This window comes from Globicephala melas, chromosome 3 (genome assembly GCF_963455315.2).
Source record: "Globicephala melas chromosome 3, mGloMel1.2, whole genome shotgun sequence".
In the NCBI taxonomy this organism is placed as follows: domain Eukaryota; kingdom Metazoa; phylum Chordata; class Mammalia; order Artiodactyla; family Delphinidae; genus Globicephala; species Globicephala melas.
In genome coordinates, this window is record NC_083316.1 from 13,587,851 (window position 1) to 13,610,948 (window position 23,098).

Consider the following 23,098-nt stretch of genomic DNA (forward strand, 5'->3'; position numbering starts at 1 on the left):
CTGGGAAAACAAGAATAACTCTTAGGCAGGATCACAAGAAGAAGCACAGGAAGCAGGCATACTTTTGGTAACTTCAGATATGGCCAGCTCAGTTAAGATCTTGACGTCAACACCATGCTAGGGAGCATGAATGTGACTCTGTAGGCAACTGGTAGTTGCTGAAGAGGCTCTTAAGAAGGGGTACAGCATGCTCAGAGTTGTGTTTAAGATGTGGAAAAGGTGGAGTTCTAAGTATTTTAACAAAGATTGCACACAAACTTAAGTTTGGTATTCTTTATACTTCAGGACACTTGTATTCAATAAACTGAGTATTAACTGATAGATGTACATATTGATAGAACTTATAGCAGAGACTGCTAATCGTTGCTCAATACCTATTTATCCCTTTTGTTAAAGTCCTCCCAAAATTAGGCTGGTCACAGGCTACCAGAATAAAGATCAAACAGTTCCTAGTTTGCCTTGCAGCTAGATGTGATCATCAGACTAAGTGGTAGCCCATGGGACATAGTCTGAAGTACTGTGCCCCACTTCTGAGAAGTGGCCTCTAGACATTTCCACACATCTCTAGAGGAGTGTTCTTTCCCTTCTTTTTTCCTTTGTCCTGGAATGTAGATGTAATGTCTGAAGCTGAAGCAGCCATTATCGGCAATAAGATGAACTTGAGATGGAGGTCACATATATCAGGACAATAGGAGGAAGAGCTTGGACTCTGACACATGGAGCACCTGCACCACCCTGGAGCACCTTACCTGACATTTTTATGAAAGAAAGAAAGAAATTCTTATATTTTCTGAGCTTCAGATATTTTGGATATTCACCACTGGCATCTAAACCAAATCCTATCTGACATGGTTGGGAAAGGAGCTTTCTGTAGCTACATGTCCAACAAATCTGTTAGCTTCACCTTAGGAACTCAAAAATTCTGTAAGGGGTGGGGCAAGCTGTACTGGACAATCCAATTAAACTTGAGAAACTGCATCCAATAACTGAAGAAAACACATTCTTCTCAAGCACACATCACACATTTATAGAAATTAACCATATAGCTGGCCAAAATTCAAGTCTCACCAAATATTGAAAGACTGAATTCATATCAAGTATGTTTTCTAATCACAAGGCTATCAGTAACACAAAGATAATCCTCATACGTTTAAAAATTAACTGCATGATGACTTGTTAATGTCTATATCCCAATTAGATTCTAAGTTATATAAGAGAAACTCACAGATCAAGCTGGCCAAGAAAAGGGGAAAAGTTTGTAATGATGTGAACGTAAATTTTTAAACAAATAAACTTGATCTCGATCAAAAACAGGCAAAGGATATGAACATATTTGCACACACACAGAAATGCCAATGGTTAGTAAACACAGAAAGCAGTATTCCACCTCACTAATAATTAAGAAAATGCAATTTAAAATAACAAGCTATTACTTGTATAAAACATTAATAATTTAGTTTACTAGTAATTAATAATTGATGATTTCCAGTGTTGCTGAAGATACAGAAAATGGCCACTGTCTCACGCTGCTGACGGAGAGTCATATTAATACAGTGCTGATGGTGGTCAATTTGCAAGTGTCTTTCAAAAGTTTAACGGCACATACTTCATAACCCAGCATTTCCACATCTGGCTCAATCCTACCGTAATGTTCCCAACATGTGTGTAGGGTTAACTGCAGCATTTTTATAACAGTGAAAAATTATAAACTACCTAAGTGTCCCTCAACAGGAAAACTGTTAAATAAACTGTTAGATTCATTCTGAAGAATATAATTAATGCATTAGTTAAAAAAATAATAGTCATGTGTGATGACATACTATCAAGTAAAAGAAACTAAAGAATAAGGCACGAAGTGAGGGAAAAATACTATAAATACACAAACATATATGTATATACGTGTAAATGCATTCTTCAAAAAGTACTAGAAGGCTACAGACCAATGTTTTAACAGTGATTACCTGGATTGGGGTGGGGCCTTGGGGGTAAAAAAAGAGAGGAATTATCCATTTTACTGGTCTCTGTATTATCTGAATTACTAAAATTTTAACATACTTTTTATTATGTTTTCCTGAGTTACTTGTGTAGTTAAAAACAGTTCAGTAAATTATTAAATTTACCCCAAATCTCACAGTGATATGTGGTGACTCATAAACTAGGATTCAGGCTCCTTAACAGGTCGGAAAGTGTTTTTCCATTTTCCCAAAATGATTTAAACTTTTCTGAACGCCAGAGAGTTTGATTGATCCTGTACATGCGGGCACAACTTATACTGAAGCACCTCCAAGTGAGACACATTTTTCTACACGCTCGTTCTTACAGCATTTGTGAGAATTAAGTCAGGCAATGCCTCTTAAGCACACAAGAGCTCAATAAATGGCAGTTATTATTATTATCAGTTAGAATCTCTATAAGCAGTCCTTGTAGTGCGACACAAACTTTACAATAAATGTGCTTATTTTCTGAGCTCATCAAAGGCTCAGCCACAGTCAGCCTGAGAAAGCGTGTACAAGGGGAGATGCCCAAACATACCCTACATCCTCCTACACCAGATCGCTCTCAACCACACTTAAGAAACACTTTCAGTCCTGGAAATGATGTATTGGGATTTGCTTAAAGTAAACGCTTGTCTGATCTACATCACTTTACACTGTTGCTTGCCATGCAATCAAGTTAGTTTTAATCCATAAATATCTCTAAGTATACAAAGCAATATAATTTTTGTACTGAGTTCTGAATGGATTTACTAGATCCTTAAAAGATAATAATCGTATAATTTAATCATTGTAAAGTCATTTTGCTGGCACTGTTTGGTTTTGATCAGACATGTAGAAGAAATTCCATTATCAGACTCTGATACCACATGAGAAATGAGCTCGCTTCTAAAGTGCTGGCCAAATTCTGACTCACAATTGATAAGGAGTTCTGTGTTACTTTTTAGATCATAGAACTGTCATCCATATATAATTAGCACCTTATCTGAAGTATAGTTTGCCTTCAAACTATAAACTAAAACTGCCTTCAACGATGGCCAATATTCTCCTAGTTCTTTATGGAAATACTAGTCTTATGTCAATGTGGAGCTGCTGGGAAATGGTTAAAGGAATATGTTTTAATACAGAACGTGTAATGCAGATACATTATTGATGTAAGAATTTCTCTCCTTACTCTCAATGAAACTTCATGCTATTTCATTGAAAACTGTCCCAATTTGCTATCAACCCTTTGCTGCAATAGCACCATAAAATGAATACGCTCTGTATTTTGCTAAAGACTTAACTGCTGAAAACATGTTATTGTTCTCGCGAAATAATTTTAATTTACTTGTGTTTATTTCATTTAGCACCTATGGTCTGCTACTCAGACAAAAAGGCATTTACTAAGTAACATAAGCCATTTTTCTCACCCTATGAAAATCTGAGGAAGAACATTTTTCTAGTTGTCCAAACTAAAACATACACGATCAAGATATTCAGCTACAAATTAACCACGCTAATTTATGCAATCATTATCATGTTTAGCTTTTTAAATCTTCTCTGAAATCTATGCTGGCCTCAAAATACTTTCCAATTTTTAATAAGGCAAGAATATCTTTATGTAAAAGGCAGTGTACTTCTTTTATATATTTATCTGTTCACTTAAAGTCCCCCCCCACCTTATCCCTATTTAAAACATATTTAATGAATGTTATGCTCCCATAGTCATCTATCGGAAGCCTCATATACCTACAGGCCCCCACCCGGCCTGTGATGCTGGAAACCACAGTGTTGAAATGGTTTTCCCCGACAGAGCATAACATCCTTTCCACCTTTTACCATGCTTTCCTGTCCTTCTTAATAAATGAGTTACTCAGCCAAAAAGGCAGGGACAGTGTTACTAACCAAGTTCTTTGAGCTAGTTATGTATTGTTCATTTTCAGTAACTAATAGGTCATCTTTTCCAAGCATTGAACTAAGAGTAACTGTGGCCTCATTGCTCTGGAAAGGATAGTCACATACTTCCAGACAAATAACCTGTTTGTCTAATACCCACTATTAATGTTCTTGAAATGTTTTGTACCTCCAAAATAAAAATATAGTTCCCATTTAGAAAAAGAAAATTCTATCTTTCCTTTTTCCTTCCTCTATTGCTTTTTTTTTATTCCAGTTATTTCCAGGGTACAAAGCCTTTCCTGGGGACTCAAAACCAGACAGAAACACTCACTCTTCATGGTCCGTCCCCCGAGTGACGAACCTCAGGAGATGGCCGGGACCGCTTAATTAAGGTTCCTCTGGTTGTTAGCTAAGAACTTAACCCTCTTGGAAAAAATTTTCTCCCTCAATCAAGATGACCTGCCATTAGTAAAAACAATCAGCAGTAATTAAAAACCTCATTTTCACACATAGTTCCTAAGTTTTACATCATGAAAATTGCTTCTCATCTAATACTCTTTAAAAATGTTGCCCTGAGCAAAATAAAAGGCCCTCTTTGAAAAAGACTAAAGCTGAACAAAAGAAGCTGAAATATAATCAGTTTCTCTTTCAAATAATGAAACTGCCCCAATATTTGGTCAACAGTTTTTCTTAAATACATGAATCCAAATAAGGGATATTCTTTTCGTCTTATTTCAAAAATATCTAAAATACTTGATCATCAATATGTTACAAATACTTTGGCAGAGACGCTAGATGTCGTAATTATCTTCTGTTTAAACTTGTTGTACCCAAATATTCAACGGGCAATCAAAATGTGAATGTACTCCCTAAAATAACTTTAAATGGATTTAACATTCTGCTTGAGTTCACATGATTTATATTCTTAAACTATTTAATAAGTAGTTATTCCAAAATCTCTGAACAGACTAAAGTTTAAAACCCCAAACTTGCAAAGTGGAATTAAAAAAACAGACAATGTTTGATATAATCAAAATCTAATCAAATTGGGGGGTGGGGGGAAGTGCCTTTTCTGAAACAAATTAGGTAAATAATAACAGATGTCAAAGCCTTTTAAGTAAATGGAACCTAGGCCAAATTTATTTTCAAACGAGATGGAAAAATATATATATAAATATCTCTAACCTAATGGAATTCTGGGCACCATGGGTCAAATTTCGAGAACATGACTGTAGTTATCAGGAGACACTAGAGGGCAGAGTTGCCCAGAGAAGCTCTTCTGACATCTAATTAGCAAAAGGGATACCAATAATCAGATGCTTGCTCTTTATATAAACCCTCAAGATACTGACTTATCTTGAAAGGTTTTAGACTTTTAACAGATGATCTAAACTAGTCCAGTACAATCAAACAAACAAAGGAAACCCACACTAGGGCTCCATGGAGAATACTTGTCCTAAGAATGATCTATCTTCCTTCCTGTACATGTTCATGACTATAACATCTCACTCCCCATGAAACAACCATCACTTTTCTCCTGAATAAAAGATCTTACTAACCCACTTATGCTCATGCCTTCAAAAGCTAGGGGCTTTAAGTTTCAGATGACATTTCCCATCAAATCTGGGGAACGGATTATTCCAAGTACCATAAGCTCAAACAAAATTTGTTTCCATATTATTAAAAGTTTTCTGAAGAGGAGGAAGAAGTGTTCAACCTTCAGAACTCCTTTGTGTTCATTCTCTGTCAATGACAGAGATTCAACAAAGATGGGCTGCCCGGCATTCCACTGCACTGATTAATGGAAGCCATTTATGTCAAGTGGATTTTGGAAGCCCAAATATCAATTTCTGTAGCTCTAAGAGCAACATAAAAAGTCATTTCCCCTCTTTCAGCCACTGCATGACTTTCACAGTGACCAAGTCATGTACAAGCCACATCAATAGCTCCTAATTATAGTAACTTGAAAATTAAAGCCTCACACATTCATTCTCCAAAGAGCCAAGTTTCCTCGATGGCATTCCATGAGGTGATGGAGCTTCTCTTCAAAACAATCCATCTCAGAAAATGTGTGTTTTTCAACAGAAATAAAATGTATTTGTCCTAGAAGAGTGTTTTATTATCACTGTATTTATAAAATATACTCATAAAAATCAGTATTTAAAATAGTTATAATTCAAATAGGCTAAATTTCTCATATGTTTCTCATATGTGATGATGGCTTTTAAGATCCTAACCCCTTGATAATTCTGTAGCTTGAACAGTGAATGTGACAACATAAACATATATTTTAAATAACTCAGGAAGAGCAAATTAAGCATTTGTGATTCTTAGAATCTAGAATACATTTTTCACTATTTCTCACTACTCTTTTTCTCTTAATACCTGTCTGATCGTACCCTTTTTTCCTGGCTTTTAAAACCAATGTCTTGAATATTCATCATAATATCCAACATATACATACAACGGATCAAGGAAATTGGGCCCCTGTTGAGGCATTTAATATATTGATGCAAATTATAAAACTATAGGCTGTAAAATATTGACCTCTCCAGTCCACTCGTGGAAAACTAAAACTCAGAATGAAATGTACTTCAGCAGGAAAACTAATCATGGTAAACATTCACTAGTATATCTTATTTCTAGAAAGCCATAGATGAAGAATTTCTGTCAATCAACATCAAAGATGGCCTTCCCTAACCACTTCATCTAAAATTTTAACCACCCCTCTCAACATTTCATATCCCCCTTCTTTGCCCAGTGTTTTTCCCTTAGCACTTACCATTAATTAATTTACGAATTCTTTTACTTGGAATTTTTACTTGTATATTATCAGTCTCCCTCTCTGGAATGTATGCCCTCTGAGGGCAGGGATTTTATTTCTTTTGTTTATTCTTTTTTTCATCTCCAGTCCCTAGAACAGTGCCTGGCACCTAGTAAAGTAATTAATAAATATTTGCTGGATTATTAAATGGATGAATAAATAAATGAATAAACAACAAATCCAAAACCTGGCAGAACTGTACGTGTTCCAACAGAATAACAGATCCTTCTAAATTGATAATTGCACAAAAAAAGCAATCTCAACAACATTCGTTGACTTTCGTAAGGCTCTATTTCAGGAATAACTATATACAGGTCCAAATAACCCAACTATATGCTGTCTGCAAGAGACACACTAGAGATTCAAAAACCAAATAGGTTGAAAGTAAAAGAATGAAAAAGATACATCACAAAACAGTAACCAAAAGAGAGCTGGAGTGGCTATACCAATATCTTAAAGATAAAAATTGTTACTAGAGACCAAGGCCATTTTCTCATGATAAAAAAGTCGATCTGTCAAGAAGATTTAACACTTACAAATGTATTTGCCCTTAATAACAGAGCCCCAAGATATATAAAGCAAAAACTGACAGAATTGAAGAGAGAAAAAGACAATTCAACAATGACATTTAGAGACTTCAATACCCCACTTTCAACTAGACAAAAGATCAACAAGGAAATAAAAGACATGAACAACACTAAAAACTAACTACACCAAGCAGACCTTTATAGAACACACCACTCAACAACAGCAGAATACGCACTCTTCTTAAGAGCACATGGAACAATTCTACAAGATAGACCATATGTTAGATCAAAATCCCTTACCCAAAACACTTTGGGCCATATGTGTTTCAGAATTCCAAATTGTCCAGATTTTGAAAATATGATATGGTACATTTTTATTGTATTATGTAATATCCCACATGCTCAGCAGGATCTAGGTCAACATCCTGTAACCAATCACAATATTTCTATGGCACAATATATGAAAGTTGACACTACCTGAGATAAAGACTATAAATAGCTTCAACTCAGTTCAGGTGTTTTGTCACAAAATAAATTACAAAAAATTTTTTTAACTCTTGCTTCTACTTTCAAAGCATTTTTCAAATGGATCCACTCTTCTTCATCTCTGCTGCCATCATCCTAATATGAGCGCCCCTGTTATGTCCTTCCCAGCCATCGGGGAGCATTCTAACAGCACCCCTGCTCTCAGCCCAGGCTCCTTCCAACCCAGTCTTTACAAGGTAACCAAAGGCATTTGTTACTTTTATTATATTGCTCCTCTGCCTGAGACTCTACAGTGATGTCCCATTGCTCCTAGAGTGAAACACGCCTCCCTCACGATGGCCTCCGTGGTAAGGTGCATCCCGGCTTCCCCAAGGTCTCCTACTCCTACTCACTCGTGGACTTCTTCTTACTCCCTTCAACGCAACGAGCTCTTTCCTACTTAGTCTTTAGTCTAGCCGCTTCCCCTTCCAGAATGCTCTTCAAAGAGTTTTTTCAGAGGGGAATCATCACCAGTCTTTAGATCTAAGCTCGGATGTCACCTCTTCAAAGACTTTCCCTACCCCTTCTATCTAAATACACTTAGCCTTCCCCATACCTTTAAAACAAACAAACAAACAAAACACGGGGGACTTCCCTGGCGGTCCAGTGGTTAAGACTGCAGTGCTTCCACTGCAGGGGGTGCAGGTCGGATCACTGGTCAGGGAACTAAGATCCCACATGCCGCACAGCGTGTACAAAAAATAAAAATTTTTTTTTTTAATTTTTAAGAAACTGAATTTTAAAGTTGCTTTAGATGTACATAAAAGTTGCAAAGATAGTACAAAGAGTTCCCATATATGCTGCACACAGTTTCCTCTACTGTCAACCTTTTACATTGCTAAGGTACATTTATTTACAACTTAGTAAACCAACCCTGGTACGTTACTATAATATTAACTAAGCTCCACACTTTACTAAGATCTCACTAGTTCTTCCCTAATGTCCTTTTTCTGTTCTAGGACTCCATCCAGGACACCACATGACATTTAGTCATCATGTCTCCTTAGCTTTCTCTGCTCTGTGACAGTTTGTCAAACTTTCCTTGTTTTTTCTTCACAGTGTTGAAGAGTACCGGTCAGGTATTTTGCAGACTGTCCCCCAACTTGGTTTGACCTGCTCTTTTTCTCATGGTTAAACTAGGGCTATGGAGTTTTAGGGGGAAGACCACAGAGATAAAGTAGTCTCATTACATCATACCGAAGGCATACAGTATCAACATGACATCACCGATAATGTTAAACTTGGTCACCGGGCTTAGGTAGCATTTGCCAGGCTTCTCCACTGTAAAGTTACTCCCTCTCCCCACTTTCCACTCTGTAACCAATCTACTCTTTGGAAACAAGTCACCAAGTACAGCCCACACTCAAGGGCCAGGGGGAGTTGAGGTCCACCTCCTGGAGGGGACAGTATATAAATAAATAATTTGGAATTCTTCTGTAAGGGAGATTGTCTATTTCCCCCATTTACTGATTCATTCAGTCATTTATTTATAACAATATGCACTCGTAGATGTTCATATTAGAGTTTAGGTTATAACCCAAAACTACATTATTTGTTTCATTGCTCAAATCACTCCTGGTTTAGCCACTGGGGGCTCTTTCAAGTTGGCTCTTATGTTCCTTTGCTATGCCTCATCCTTTTGTCTTTTTGAGCACTCCACTTTCTGGAGCAAGATACTCCAGTCTCACCTTGTGTAAGAATAGCACCTTGTATGAGACTGGTTCCTTTTATTGGAGAATGGTTTTGGAAACCAAGATCTGGTGCTAGGTAAACTTATTGTTACTGGGGTGTTACTATTAGGCCTTCTCAATAGACAGAGCTAGGAAATGTATGTGTGTATACTAACCCAGGCACAAGCACAGATCTAAAAATATTTCCATATGTAACCGTTTGTATCTGTATTAAGCAAAACATGAGTTTATACTGATGTTCCCACCTCTAATCCAGTATCACATGATTCGTTGTAGGATTCCATTTTTTTAATCACTCAGATTCTTTTCCACCGGAATTATTAACATAATCTAAAATTACCTAGTTTGTTTACTTACTGTTTGTCCCTTATCATCAAGAATTTAAATTTTAACAAATTCTGGAGCTCTAGAACCTAGAACAGTGCCTGCAACATGGTAGTGGTTTATTGATCAGTGAAAAAATAATCGATAAAGAAGTACTGATTATTTGATTTATAGTAGGAGAAAAAAGATGAAATATTTTGAGGCTACCCCTTGATATGAGTAAGATCATCTTCTAAACGAAAAATAAACACATATTCATCCAACGCTATGCCCTGTTATATTAATAATCTCCACGCATTCACCATCACTTGGCATTGGAATTTCCCCCACAAGCAATTCAAGGAATGCTTGACAATTTTCCCCTAGAGTTTACTATAGTAGAGCTTAATCATGTCCAAAATGAAAGTAACGTATTTCTTCCTCAGGTTTCCTCCTATGTAACACATACTATCTTCAGTCTTAGTAGGGTGTAGGTCAGAGAGAAGAGGCAGACAGGAGGTAGGGAGATTCCTCACCCATCCTTACATGTTTCACTAAACTACCCAAGGAGGTTTCAGTGTCTTTCCCCCCATAGTCTAAGGACCATGTGTCACTCAAAGCTACAGTTAGTTGTAATTTTGTTGGCTTAGCATTTTCCTACTTCTTTCTACTACTTCTCAAATTGCCGAAAAGTCTTGTCTAGATCTGAAAATGCCTTTCATAGAAGCTACTGTGGTATGAAAGGTAAAGAAAGACAGTTCGGGAGGGGATTGAAAGGGATTTTTCATTCAAGATTTTCTTTAACCTTCCAGGTTTGCACTTGGGCATGCTTGTTGGTCCTAGAGAACACAGTGTGGGCAAGGGCTGTCACCCCTGTTCACTGTGTCTTTCTCTCCAAAGAACTGGAGGTTCCCCCGGAAACCTCCCATCTACTTGCTCCCACTAAAAAGATACGGGTATGTCAAGAAAAGAAATAAAGAGGTGGAAGGAGGGTAAGAGAAATACTGAATGCTCAATGTATGCCTGGCAAATCCTGTGCTCTTTACTACCCTACTCTCAAGATTGCAACTAATTTTACCAAAATTTGGTAAAATTTTTTTTATTTTTTTCCTTTAAATTAATAGAGGGGGCACTTACATACATACTGATATTAAAATCTGCAAATGTAACACAGAAAAGAAGTTAATACTGGGGCGGGGGGAGAAAAGAGCAAAAGTCTTTCCCGTGGCTTCTGGAATATTCTTTCACAATAAGTAAAATCCCCTAATATTTGTGAGAGATGTTATCCTTCTTAAAATCTTTTTTTTAAAAAAAACAAGCTGAACAAACCAAGGCAAGCCTGTATACATTTCTTGAAATAGTTCCTTGTTTATTTGAACTATTTTGTACCTCGGAGCCATGACACGTAAGTGTCAGCGCACAACTGCACGTCCATATATAACAAAGGAGTGCCCAGAGGGTTCCCGAAATAAGAGCTTGATGCTCAGTTCATGTGAGGAGGGCCCCCTATGCCCAAATTAAGCCTTGGCCACTTGCACATAATTAGCATACCAAAATGAGAAATGAAACCAAAAGGCACACTAGGGCAATGGAACTCTGTTACCATGTTAAGGATACAGTGCCCAGGTGTCATCAGTCAAAATGAACTATGTCAAAGAGATGAAAACTGAAGAAGAAAACAGGTTTCCAGACAGCAGCTTTCAGAGCATATACACCTAAAGGAAGGACTGAATAAGAAATATCTCCCCAGTAAGTTCTCTTATCGACTTTACCTACACAGAAACGCTTCCAGGTTTTTGTCACATCTTCCCACAGGACTGCTCCCAGCCCACCTCTACTCATGTGGGACTTCATTTGGCTGAGTCATAAGAACAGCTGTTGAATTATGAGTTATGGGCACAGGCAAGAAGCTGTCAAATGTCCAAGGACACAGAAAGCACAAGCCACAAGTGCAGTTTTTCTTGGCCGAGTCCTCAGTGTCTGCCATCCATTTACTTGTAATTGTAGGTGATTATCTCGTCCCCTCCCTGCCACTCTGAAGGGTCGGAAGCACTCGAGCTGTGCCCTCAGAGTCATCCCATTCTACTCTTAGAAGGTCCAAAAATAGAAGGAAGCTGAGTTTCCTTTGTTCCAATCCTTTCAGCAAACATCAGTCACATCACAGCAAAGCCACGCGCCAAGACAAAGCAGGAAATGAGTAAGGGATAAAGAGTTTGTTCTCTTGCTGCCTTTCCCTGTGTTGGAGTATTGTACTCACCAGTGGAAACTCATTTTCGAAGTTATGTTGCAGCTGTACAAACTGCTCATTGAAAAAAAAAAATCCGTCACCTTGTTTTCAGCCCAGTGGCAGATTTCACATCAAAAATATTATACCCAGTAGACATTCCTAGCAGTTCATCTATATCTTCAATCATACAGTAAAATTTCCAACAAATTATTCAAATTCTCTGAACAAATGCTAGATGAAATCCTTCAACCAGTGACAACCTCAAGAAACCAAGTGTGTCACACATGGGTAATTTCACATTCACGGAGGCTTTTCTCATGACATTTTATTTTCTGAAAAGAGCAGATATGTCTCACTGGAAGCATTTTTTCTTTTTATTTTAGGTTTTTAAAAATAGATCCTGCTCTTAAGACTTCTTCCTGTGGTCTGAAGAACTGAACATATTTTCCCAGGCAGATTCAGAATAGAATTATCAGATCAATTTAAGAACAAGTTGAAAATTGACAGTAGATGGCTAATGGGTGAGCGGTAAATGCAACTTGTTTCCTTAAGTCATATTCTCACTGCAGAAATATGAACATGACCCCCATGATTCTCTCTACCTTTCTAAAACACTGACTCATGTATTCATTCACTCATTCATACCACAAATACTCACTGAATACCCACAAAGTGACCAAGAAAATGACTGTCAAGCTACATTCAGCTGTGTCACATAATCTTTTCCAAAATCCATCCCACTCAGATCCTCCTTTCTTCTACAGGCAGCTGAGTGGAGAGGCCAAGAGAGCAAAGAAGAGAAAGCCGTCGAAAGGAAAATACATTTAAAAAGAGCTATAAAGAATGTAGAAAAGCAAACACATGTGGAGAAGAAAGTTCTGGAGAGTTAACACCATCGGGACCACATCAGCCCCAATCCTCTCTGCATAAAGGATAAAAGCAAACACCAGTCCACGATGCCCTAAATGGTCCCCATCTTTTTTTTTTTTTTACTACCATCTCAGAACCATCTGGCTTTGAAACAAATTGTAAAATCACTGTACATATGGTCTATACAGTAAATAAGATGGCTATGGTAGTAGACAAAGTATAATTTACATATTTTATTCACTAGAGGATCATTAATCTGTTCTAGTGAGTAAAATGCAGATTTGAGTGTTTTGAGAATTAGTAAGCAAATGAAACAAAAATCACCTCAAAGGCCAGAGAGTTGCCTCGTGATGTGTTCTTTGTTAATTCTGACGTTTCTAATTACCTATCAAATATGTCAGTACGTGTATTTAAATACTACGTTTTAACATTGTTCCTTAGCTATTCAGGCATGGTAATAAAAAGCTTCCCCTCTGCTTGTCATTTGCTATCAAACCTATAAGAGCAACAGTTAGAGAAGTAAAAGTGGTGGCTTTACCACTTCAACCAGGCTGTATGTATGCAGACATTCTTAATCCATAAAATACAAACGCCTTGAAGTATTTCAACTGACAGCATGCAACACTGTCATGCGCTGACGTTTTCGCTGACGTTTTCTTAATACACTTTCAAAATCGCACGTCAATTTTCAATGAGGATTTGTCAGTCTCTTCTAGTGCATCAGCTATGTCATGAGAACAACTTAATCAGTTCTGAAGAAGGAAATACCCCTTTCATGACAGAGCCCTATTTAGGAAAATAATGATCAGAGGGCCCTCAAGAATTTCATTAAAGTTCTATAAACGCTTTACAAGTAGGTTCAGAAGCTGCACCTTAGAACAGTAGCCAAGGTGAACCTACCTAGTGCCAACTTCCTCTCTAATTCAAAACTATCATGATGAACCCCATCATGATAAGAATATGGATAAAAATGAAAACTACCCTCCTTCCTAGGAGTCTCTCCAGTCATTCTCACTGCTGTAAGAAGACTTGCTGCTGACAGCCCATTTTAAGAGTTTAAAGGAAAAGCAGTAAGGGGAAGACTAATACAAAAGTTAAAGGCTGGTAAAGATGGCCAGGGCTCTACTATCCGCAAAGACAGGTGGCCCATCTGCAAGTCTCAATCCCTACTCCGCAAGTCCCTTGCCAGTCCTTTCCTCTGGTGCTCTGAGTAACAAAGGAGGAAAACAAGCTGATGGACACCACGATTCGCTGTGACTGATGCTGGACTACCTGCCTGTGTCCTTTGCGATTTCCCCTTGCCCGGGATCTCTGGGGGTTCTTCAACCTCCTGCTTTACTCACATACACCCCAACCACCAGGGGCCTTTCCAAAGCATAAACACACACCGGTACCCAGTGACGCCGAAGAGCGCTGCCTTGTGCTTGGCCACATGCAAAAGCATCTCATAACTCCGCTTCTGAGCTGACTCCAATGAAGACCCATGGGGAGGGACGACTGGAGAGCAAATATGCTCCCATGTGCTGAGATCATTATAGCTCACTACATCTGAGTTTTCTTTTCTTTTTTTTTTTTTTTGCGGTACGTGGGCCTCTCACTGTTGTGGCCTCTCCCGTTGCGGAGCACAGGCTCCGGACGCGCAGGCTCAGCGGCCATGGCTCACAGGCCCAGATGCTCCGCGGCACGTGGGATCTTCCCGGACCGGGACACGAACCCGTGTCCCCTGCATCGGCAGGCGGACTCTCAACCACTGCGCCACTGGGGAAGCCCTACATCTGATTTTTTAAATGCTGATTCCTTCTTTATTTACAATAACAAATTTGGTCAGAAACCAAGGTGGCCTCACCTAGAAAAAGCAGGGAGTAAATATCCAGAGATAAAGAATGATATGGAAAGAAGAGTCATTAACTTCATTTTGGTGACAAGAGATTGAAGGAGATAACGGGGACCTGTGAGCACTGCTGCTGTGAGCAAATGAAGGTCCCCATCTGCTAGCTGATTGAACAAGTAAAAATCATCAGCGCCAACACTAAAATGACACCTACTATTGTTAGCACTATTCTAAGCACTCCATAGGTATGTATGTATTTCATCCTCAAAATACGTATAAAACAGGCGCCATTATTATCTTTTAAAGATGAGTGAACTGAGGCACAAATAGTTAAGTAACTCGTCCACGGTAACACAGCTATTGCCTTCCGTGAACGCTCTATTTTCCTATGTTTAGGCATTATAGTCCATCCCTTACAAAAAGTTTAAAGTTTCCCGTACAACACTTCATCTAGTAAATGTCATCTCTTCAAACATCTCTATTTCTCCAAAAAGTACTGAAAGCATTCATAACCCTAAATATACTCGCTTAATTAGTTTAAAATATCACCATCTCAAAATAAATTTGATCTTATAGGTTCTTAGATTGCACTTATTTTATACCATACTGTGAGATTCAAAACAGAATTAGCTTTTACTCTTAAAATATCATTAATGCATCATCTTGAATATGGTAATCGATAAAAGAGATTCTGCAAGGAGGTAGGAACATAAATGCATGTTAATTATTTCTAATGTCTTAATTAACTCCTACTGCTAATGACACAGTAATTAAGGTTTAAATATATTGTAGAGGATACATCAGTTTTCTATTGGGTCGTGTTTAAGCATTAAACATGATTAAACAGATTAATCATCACTAAAATCTCACAAAATGGGGAGATTTAGACCCAAATTCTCATTGAGATTAGAATTCTGTGTCTAAAACTAAGGTTTTAGACACAGTGCAACATGGTTTCCTCACACACACCTGCTTCCTGGTTAGCTCTTCTTCTCCTTCTCTGTCCCCATGTCCCTCTGAGCACCCAGAGGTACGTCATGGCAATAATCACTTCTGAAAGTGGTTTAGTATATGCATCAAGCACCACTGATGAAGTCAAACTCCCATACATTTTTTTAACCTTCTTGATTTCCGAGCCCTGGGAGGGAAGTGATGGTGATGCCTGTTGACTGACCTGGACCTGATGAGGACCAAATGTAAAGACCAGAGTAGGTAGAGAGTGCCATTTTAGAAGCTATCTCCTATTGTGGATTAAAGAGGTCCACTCCCTTTAAAGAAGGGCAGACTCCAGCGGTGGAGTCTATTTTTCCTTCTCTTTAATCTGGTTGATCCTGTGACTTGCTTCAATCAAGGGAGTGCAGCAGACATAAAGGCATGTCACTTCCAAGGCTGGGCCTTAAGAGATCTGCAACTTCCTCTTTTATGCTCCTGGAACCCAATCATCACGGTTGTGAGCCATCCAAATCACATGGAAAGAGAAGTGAGTAACCAGCTGACAGCCCCAACTGAGCTTCCAACCAACAGCCAGCACAAACAGCAAGTCAAATGAGTGAGCCACCTTGCATGTTCCCATCCAGTCAAAACTCTGAATGATGCCGCATGTGGACAGCAACCTCCCAATTGATCTCAGTCAACCCGCAGACTCTTAAGAGATAATACATGATGGTTGTTGTTTAAACCACTAAGTATATGAGGTAGTTTGACTATACAGCAATAGATAGTCAAAGCCTTTCTAGACCCTCAAAGAGACTCAGGCTGAAACCAGTTCCTGCTTGACTTAGCATAACACAGGATTAGTCGTGGTGGACCCAGACACATCAGGATGGCTACAAGGAAGTTGAAAAGAACACTTTCCAGTGGGGGCACAGTGGCTAAGACCATGAACCTCGGAGCCAGACTGTTTGAATCCTGGCTTTGCCTTTTACTAGATATGCACCTAGTAGAGGTTATTTAACTATTCTGTGCCTCAGTTTGCCTCCATATAAAATAGAGATAATAATATTCTCTACCTCATAGGTTTATTTTGAAGACTAAATATCAGTATCACTATGTGTAAAGCACTTAGAACAGTGCCTGGCACAAAGTAAGTGTTCGGTAAATGTTTATTATTCTCTTGAACGTCCAAGGAATCACCCACTCACAGCTCTGGGAGGGCTCTATACTTAGAACAAAGGGATATGGAAAGTGAAGGGGAGGGTCATAACATGGTTCCTGTTTGATCCTGTGCCATGAGGAAACGGATCTCTGCCATGCCATAAAAGCACAAATATGATAAATGCTAAATCTGATTAGCCTCACACCAGCAAGGGAGAAACCCAAAAATCAGAGTAAATGCTCAGTTTCTGGGTCATCAGTAATAGAAATGTCAGACAATCAGTCACATTTTATCTGAGAATAAACTACTCCTAGGTATAATAATCCACACTTTGGATTTTATAACTGATTTCTGTTCATTAAGTGTCCTGAGCTTTATAAACGTATAATGCAGTCCTGGTAAGTTATGTTCTCAGGCATGATCTGAACTACCATCATCATACTCATATCAGTTTTGTTTCTAAATATTATTTTGCAGTTCACTGCAACAAACAGATCAGGCTACCGATTACAGCAGTTTTTGCATATGTCATAATAAAATTAATCTTAAATGTATTAGTAATACCAGGTTAGTTTTTGGCTTTTGGTTGCTTTTTGTTTTCTTTTGATTTTTTGGTCATATCATATACACACTTCGGGAACTGTTTTTGTTAAAATGATTATTGATTTTTTTAAATGAAGCAAAATACAGTAATAACTCATTTTGCTATAGGATTAGAATTAGTAACTAGTATTTTTTGCCCCAACTCTTTGTCTCTTCTCTATTTTAAAATTATATCAAGGACCTATTTATATTTACTTCAGAAGTAACCAGCCCAAGTGAATTAATATATTGTGGCCATAAGTTAAAGTTTTTGAAATATTTAGCAATCTTGAACATCTGACCATAGCACTTCTCATGGGACTTTTCACTGGAGCCTCAAAGCTCTCCATTTCTCATCTCCACATACTCTATTCATAAAATTATTGCAGATTCAATTATACTACTCATATTCTGGTATTTGGACATGTCTCCCTCTGTTTTTCAAGAGAACTATGATGGATCAATAAATTGATACCAAGTAGTTCAATCAATTAGCAGTTCTGAGAAAATATGTCAGGTTTGTGCCTATCTTCACCATGATAACATCATTCATCCACATTAGTTATTCATCTTCTTTCCAAATTATTTATAAGCCTGAGATCAGCTTGAGAAAATTCATACTTTCATTTCATACCTGCTAGTCATGCCTTAAATGGTGACTATCAGAGATGCAAATTAATTGCAACTATATGAAGGATGCACAAACTAAAAACTATGAAATTTAAATTATTAATTCAGCATCCAGATTCCTTCTGCAATCACTAACAATTTCACCTGTTTTATTGCTCAATGCAAACTAAATTTGGTAATTTAAATAGAAATAGAGAACACTAGACCTTATCACTGTTTCCCTCCTAACTTTAAGTCCCTCTTCCTTTTCCTTCCATTATCTCCTTCGTCTCTGTGTTTTGAACCTACTCTTTTATGTCTGCTGAACTTCAGTCCCATGTCATTGTCAGATCTCATCAACTACACACTATTCTGCTTTAATCTAAGATGTCATTCTTAATATTATTTTACATCCCACCAGTCTATTCCAAGAACCTGAATCCGTTCCACTATACCAAAAAAAACCAAAAGCCTATTTTTCCATGGGCTTTTGTCGGGTTATGGGCATTATGTTATTATGTGATTATGCACTAAAAGTTTTAAGAATATATACAATTTCGGTAGTATTATTGAGAGTAACTGTTGGGAATACTTCTGCATCCACTATGTAGCTGAACAGAGCAATGAATGAAAGTAGGCAAAATGTAACTGTGAAAAAAACTCATATGAAAAAGAAAGCTTGGTTAAGTAAAAAGGCTGTTCAGATTAGAACTAATAGGTTCAACCAAAGTTTTCAGACTAGTAAAGTTTTGCTTTACGTGCATCTATTTTCTGTAAATGGAGCCCGTTTAGAGTTTCAATGCTTAAATTAACAAAATAATTTGTGTAACGTTTCTAATGAATAAAATTGAGTTAATTGAGTGTAAGACATTTGTACCAACTTGCCCTTTTAGAAACAAGGATGGGTATAATTTCATCAATAAACAACAAATAAAGGAGAACATTTGAATAAAAATGGCTTTTGAGTTTCTCAGATAAAAATGTCACAGATTTCTCAAAGCACATCTCTACAAATTCTAAATCTTGGTTTTAGTGTGATTTGCATAAAATGTCTTAAGTAGCATATGCAAATATTCTCATGTCTAGCAACATTATTTCAGGGGGAAAAAAATGTCACAAATGTCTACCTGGCAAGGTTGCTTCATTTTAATGGCTATGACATGGTATCTGTAACAGCAGAGTTCACAGGTCCAGGAACCCCTCTCACTGATCCACTTCAGCAAGCAAAGCTGATGTGTATACCGAACGGACCCGTCACATCGGCAGGGGTTTAACAGCTCCCCCTGGAAAGAAAACAACTCAGTATGAATATATATTGTGTCTCTATTTTAAAAAGCCAACAGTTGCTTTCTTTTCTTTCAAAGCCATTTACCCAGAAGGATACAAGCATCAAACTCTATCCTAGAAAATGAAATTAAATGTTCATACCTCTGGTGGGAATGCAACTAAAGTCTTAAAACTATTTCAAAGATATTACTTAGAGTTATGACATAAATGTTCTACCAACATACGAAATATCTGCAGGATACAGCTCCCAATACCCTAGGGGAAAAGCTGTACTATTAAATCTCTTTAATAACTTTTAAGTGGACGGTCAGATGCAATTCCTCTGCAGTTATTCTTAATCATTGTTAAAGAAGAAATGCATGCCATCCCAGAAAGTAGCTTGCAATAGCATTATGCTTTTATTTTTTCTAACTGTGGCATCATAAATATTGACTTAGGGGACTATATTCCTGAAAGCCTTCATATTCTTATGCAATTTCCTTACTTTGAAAAATATTAAACCTAATGTTTTCTCAGACCACACATTTTGTAAGAGAGATGTATTATCCCTGTTGTCTTCGTGATTACTCGCATGTAAGTTTGCATGCACCTCTAATGGAGTTTATAATTTTAGAATTGTGTTTCTTTCTTTCACAAGGTCAAAGTAGTTTTAGTTCTCTTATGAAAACTCTAACATGCTTTTCACCTCAGTGATATTGAGTCACCAAAATGGGCAATAAGGAAAGACCCTGCCCTTTTTGGTTTTGACATGACTCACCCCCTGTTTGTCCTCTAAGACTATCTGCCTCACGATACACCTGTAGAAAAGGAATACAGGTTTGTCTCTATGTATAAACCAGACCCATCAAGGAATTCACACAAGAGATACTTATGGCATTAACACTAAAACACCTGAGGAATGTGTAACTGCAAAACCAGGTAGAAAAAATCAAGTGTAGCCCAAAGCAAACACTATTCGCCACCGGGACAATTGTATCTGCTTTCACAGGAAAGGAAAAGGGAACGCGCAGGAGCCGCCAGGCAACCGCTCAGCCCAGGAACCCAGAGGCGGGCGCTGTCCGTGGTGCTGACAGGGCGCCGTCGAGAGCGGGAGTCAGCCCAGCCCTGCCGGACCCCACAGCAAGCTGCGCCCGGGGCCCGCCGGGCCTTACCTGCTCGGCGCCCTGGAAGCAGATCTTGCAGATGGGCTGGTGGTGCTGGTGCTGGTGCCCGGAGCGCCGGTCGCCGCCGCCGCTGCTGCTGCTGCGGCTGCTGCATACCGAGCGCGTCTCGGGACGGTCGCTGGAGCCCCGCCGCTCTCCCTCCCCACCCGCGCGGACCTCCGGCTCCCCGGGGCCCTCCTTCCCCGCCGCCGCCTCCGGGACCGTCGTCTCCGGAAGGCGCCTCGGACCTGCCCCGGAGTCGCCTGCCGCGGCCACCTCCTGCCCTGCCGGCGGCAGCTCCTCCGCGCCGCTGCGCCGCGGGACCACCTCCGCTGGCGACTCGTCTGGCCCCGCGGGGCGCTCGGGGGACGCGGGCGGCGCGGGCAGCGGTGGCAGGTAGCGCGGGGGCGCGGGGACCGAGGCTGGCTCTCCTGGCGACGGCGGCGGAGGCGACGGGGGCGGCTCGGCGTCCCCGCTCTCCTCCCCGCGGCGCCGACTGCCGCTGGGGCCGCCCTCAAAGCTCATGGTGGTGGGGCCACCGCCGCCGCCCTCCTGCCAGCCCGGCTAGCGCCCCCGGCTCGGGCTGCAGGCGAAGGGAGAAAGGAGGGGGGAGGAAGAAAGGAGGGAGGAAAGCGGGGCGGGAGGAGGGTGGGGACGGAGCCTGGGGCGCCAGGGGCCGAGGGGCGGGACGGGGAGGCGACGCAGAGGGCCCGGCTGCGACGGCGGCGGCTGCTCCGCGGAACCGCGGGCTCGGCTCTGATGGAGGCGGTGCCGAATTCCGTGGCGCGTGAGAGCCGGGCCGCTGGGGGGCGGGGGGGGGGGCGACGGCGGGGGCCGGGGAAACCCGGGGAGGGGGGAGGAGCGGCGCAGCAGAGGGGATGGGCCGGGGGGAGGTATTTGGAGGGAACTGGAGCGGGGCGGTAGGTGTGGAGGAGCGGAGGGTCGTTCCCGGGAATGGGGATGTGGAGGGCCGGGTGCGAACCCCGGGGGAGGTGCGGAGACCGCGGGCCGGCATTGGGGGCGTGGGGGAAATCCCTCAGCCGCCTCCGCCGACCCCGCCCCAGGGCCGCTCACGTGTGTTCCGGGGCGGATTACCCCTCCCCAAGCAGCGCGGCGCTGCAGCTCTTGTGAGCGGGGGCGGGGGGGACGGGTGGAGGAGAGGGGGAAGGGTCGGAGGCCACGGGTCCAGAAGCCGTTACTGGATGGGCGAGTGGGATTCCGCGGCGCGGGGCTGGAAGGGGCCGGGATGATCGAACGCGAGACTCGCGAGGGCAAAGGGGGTCGCGAGACTGACGCCGCGGGCGCGCCCGAGCCGGCTAAGCAGGGGTCGAGGGGAAGGTCGCGTGGGCCCCGAGGACTAACGGACGCTCCCAGGAGACCGCTTCCAGCCCTGTGCGCCCTCTCCCTCAAAGGTACTCTCACCGACCTTCCAGAGCCCCAAAAACAGACGCCTCTGGAACCTGCATCCTCCCTCTGCCCTCCTCGCCCTCTCCCTCCTGCAGGGAGTATCTGGGTTTATTTGAAACCGTTCTGGTGACTTTGTAAATATCGTTTCCTGCAGTGGTTGCTCCTAGTGAACCCTGGTGCCACGTTCTGTGGCGGGCGTGCTCTTCCACCCTTGCGGTAGGAGAAAGGACTCAAAGGACACCTCTCGTGCAGAAGTTGCTGCAACCGCGGATTTCGGTTGTATGCACCCCGAAGCCAGCTGGTTTCTCTATAGTTAACTCCACTCCGCAAAACCTCTCTGGGACTTATCTTCCGGCAGGGCAACAGTGCCCTCAATTCTTTTCTGAAAATAAACTACCTTACCTGCAGGAAAGTAGACGAAAACAGTGCACAGGCAGTAGTTTCTAAATTCGAACAGTGTAAACGCATAAAGCAATAGATTTATATATAGTGCAATGTGTCTAGTCAAAGCCTTGGTGATTTTCACTAGTGTAACCCTTTGATGTCTTTGACGCAACCGACTTGCTCTTACGGCAGTCATTTTTGGCTGCATAGAGCCGGGATCAGATAGGCAAAGTAACTTGTTCAAGGTCACAGAACTGTTAACGAAGAACTTTTGAGCTCCCTGACTCCAGATTTTCCGGCTCAAACACTGAATGATTTTTTTTTTCCCTCAGTTCTCCTGCCTCCTAAAACAATATGTAATACATGGTGCGTTTGGTGGCACTGACTACCATTAATAGTTAGATGGGTTTTTTTTTTTGGGGGGGGGGTTGTTTTTTTCTTTTGCGTTACACGGGCCTGTCAGTGTTGTGGCCTCACCCGTTGCGGAGCACAGGCTCCGGACGCGCAGGTCCAGCGGCCTTGGCTCATGGGCCCAGCCGCTCCGCGGCATGTGGGATCTTCCCGGACCGGACCGGGGCACGAACCTGCGTCCCCTACATCGGCAGGCAGACTCTCAACCACTGCGCCACCAGGGGAGCCCTAGTTAGTTGTTCTTAAATGGTTAAGATAAACTACCAGCTTAAGTTAATTTTTCCAGTATACATTTTGGCAGTAAGAAGTATATTTGGTTTAAAAAAAAAAAAAAGGTCCAGCTCTTTTGACAGAAATTGGTCTGGTTGGAAAGCAGAGAAGGAGGTAGTAAAAAAAGTCAAGAATGCTTTGTTACAAATGGTCCCAGATGAAATAGTTCCCAGAAATGTCCTCTAACACTTAGCACCCTCAGACTGACTTAGTTTTGGTGGCGAAATGGCAAGCAGCAAGC

The 23,098-nt window shown here is 40.9% G+C and overlaps 1 protein-coding gene across 1 annotated transcript in view; it reads right to left on the bottom strand.

Moving 5' to 3' along the window:
• The window catches only part of MARCHF11 (membrane associated ring-CH-type finger 11), a 119,175-nt gene extending 98,132 nt beyond the window's left edge, over window positions 1-21,043 (bottom strand). Inside the window, exons 1-2 of the mRNA XM_030856594.2 lie at window positions 20,395-21,043; window positions 19,084-19,239 (exon numbers count right to left, since the gene is read on the bottom strand). Coding sequence (XP_030712454.1) covers window positions 19,084-19,239; window positions 20,395-20,910 — 672 coding nt within the window. The 5' untranslated portion in view covers window positions 20,911-21,043. The remainder of the gene's footprint in view (window positions 1-19,083; window positions 19,240-20,394) is intronic.
• Between the last annotated feature and the right edge of the window lie 2,055 nt (window positions 21,044-23,098).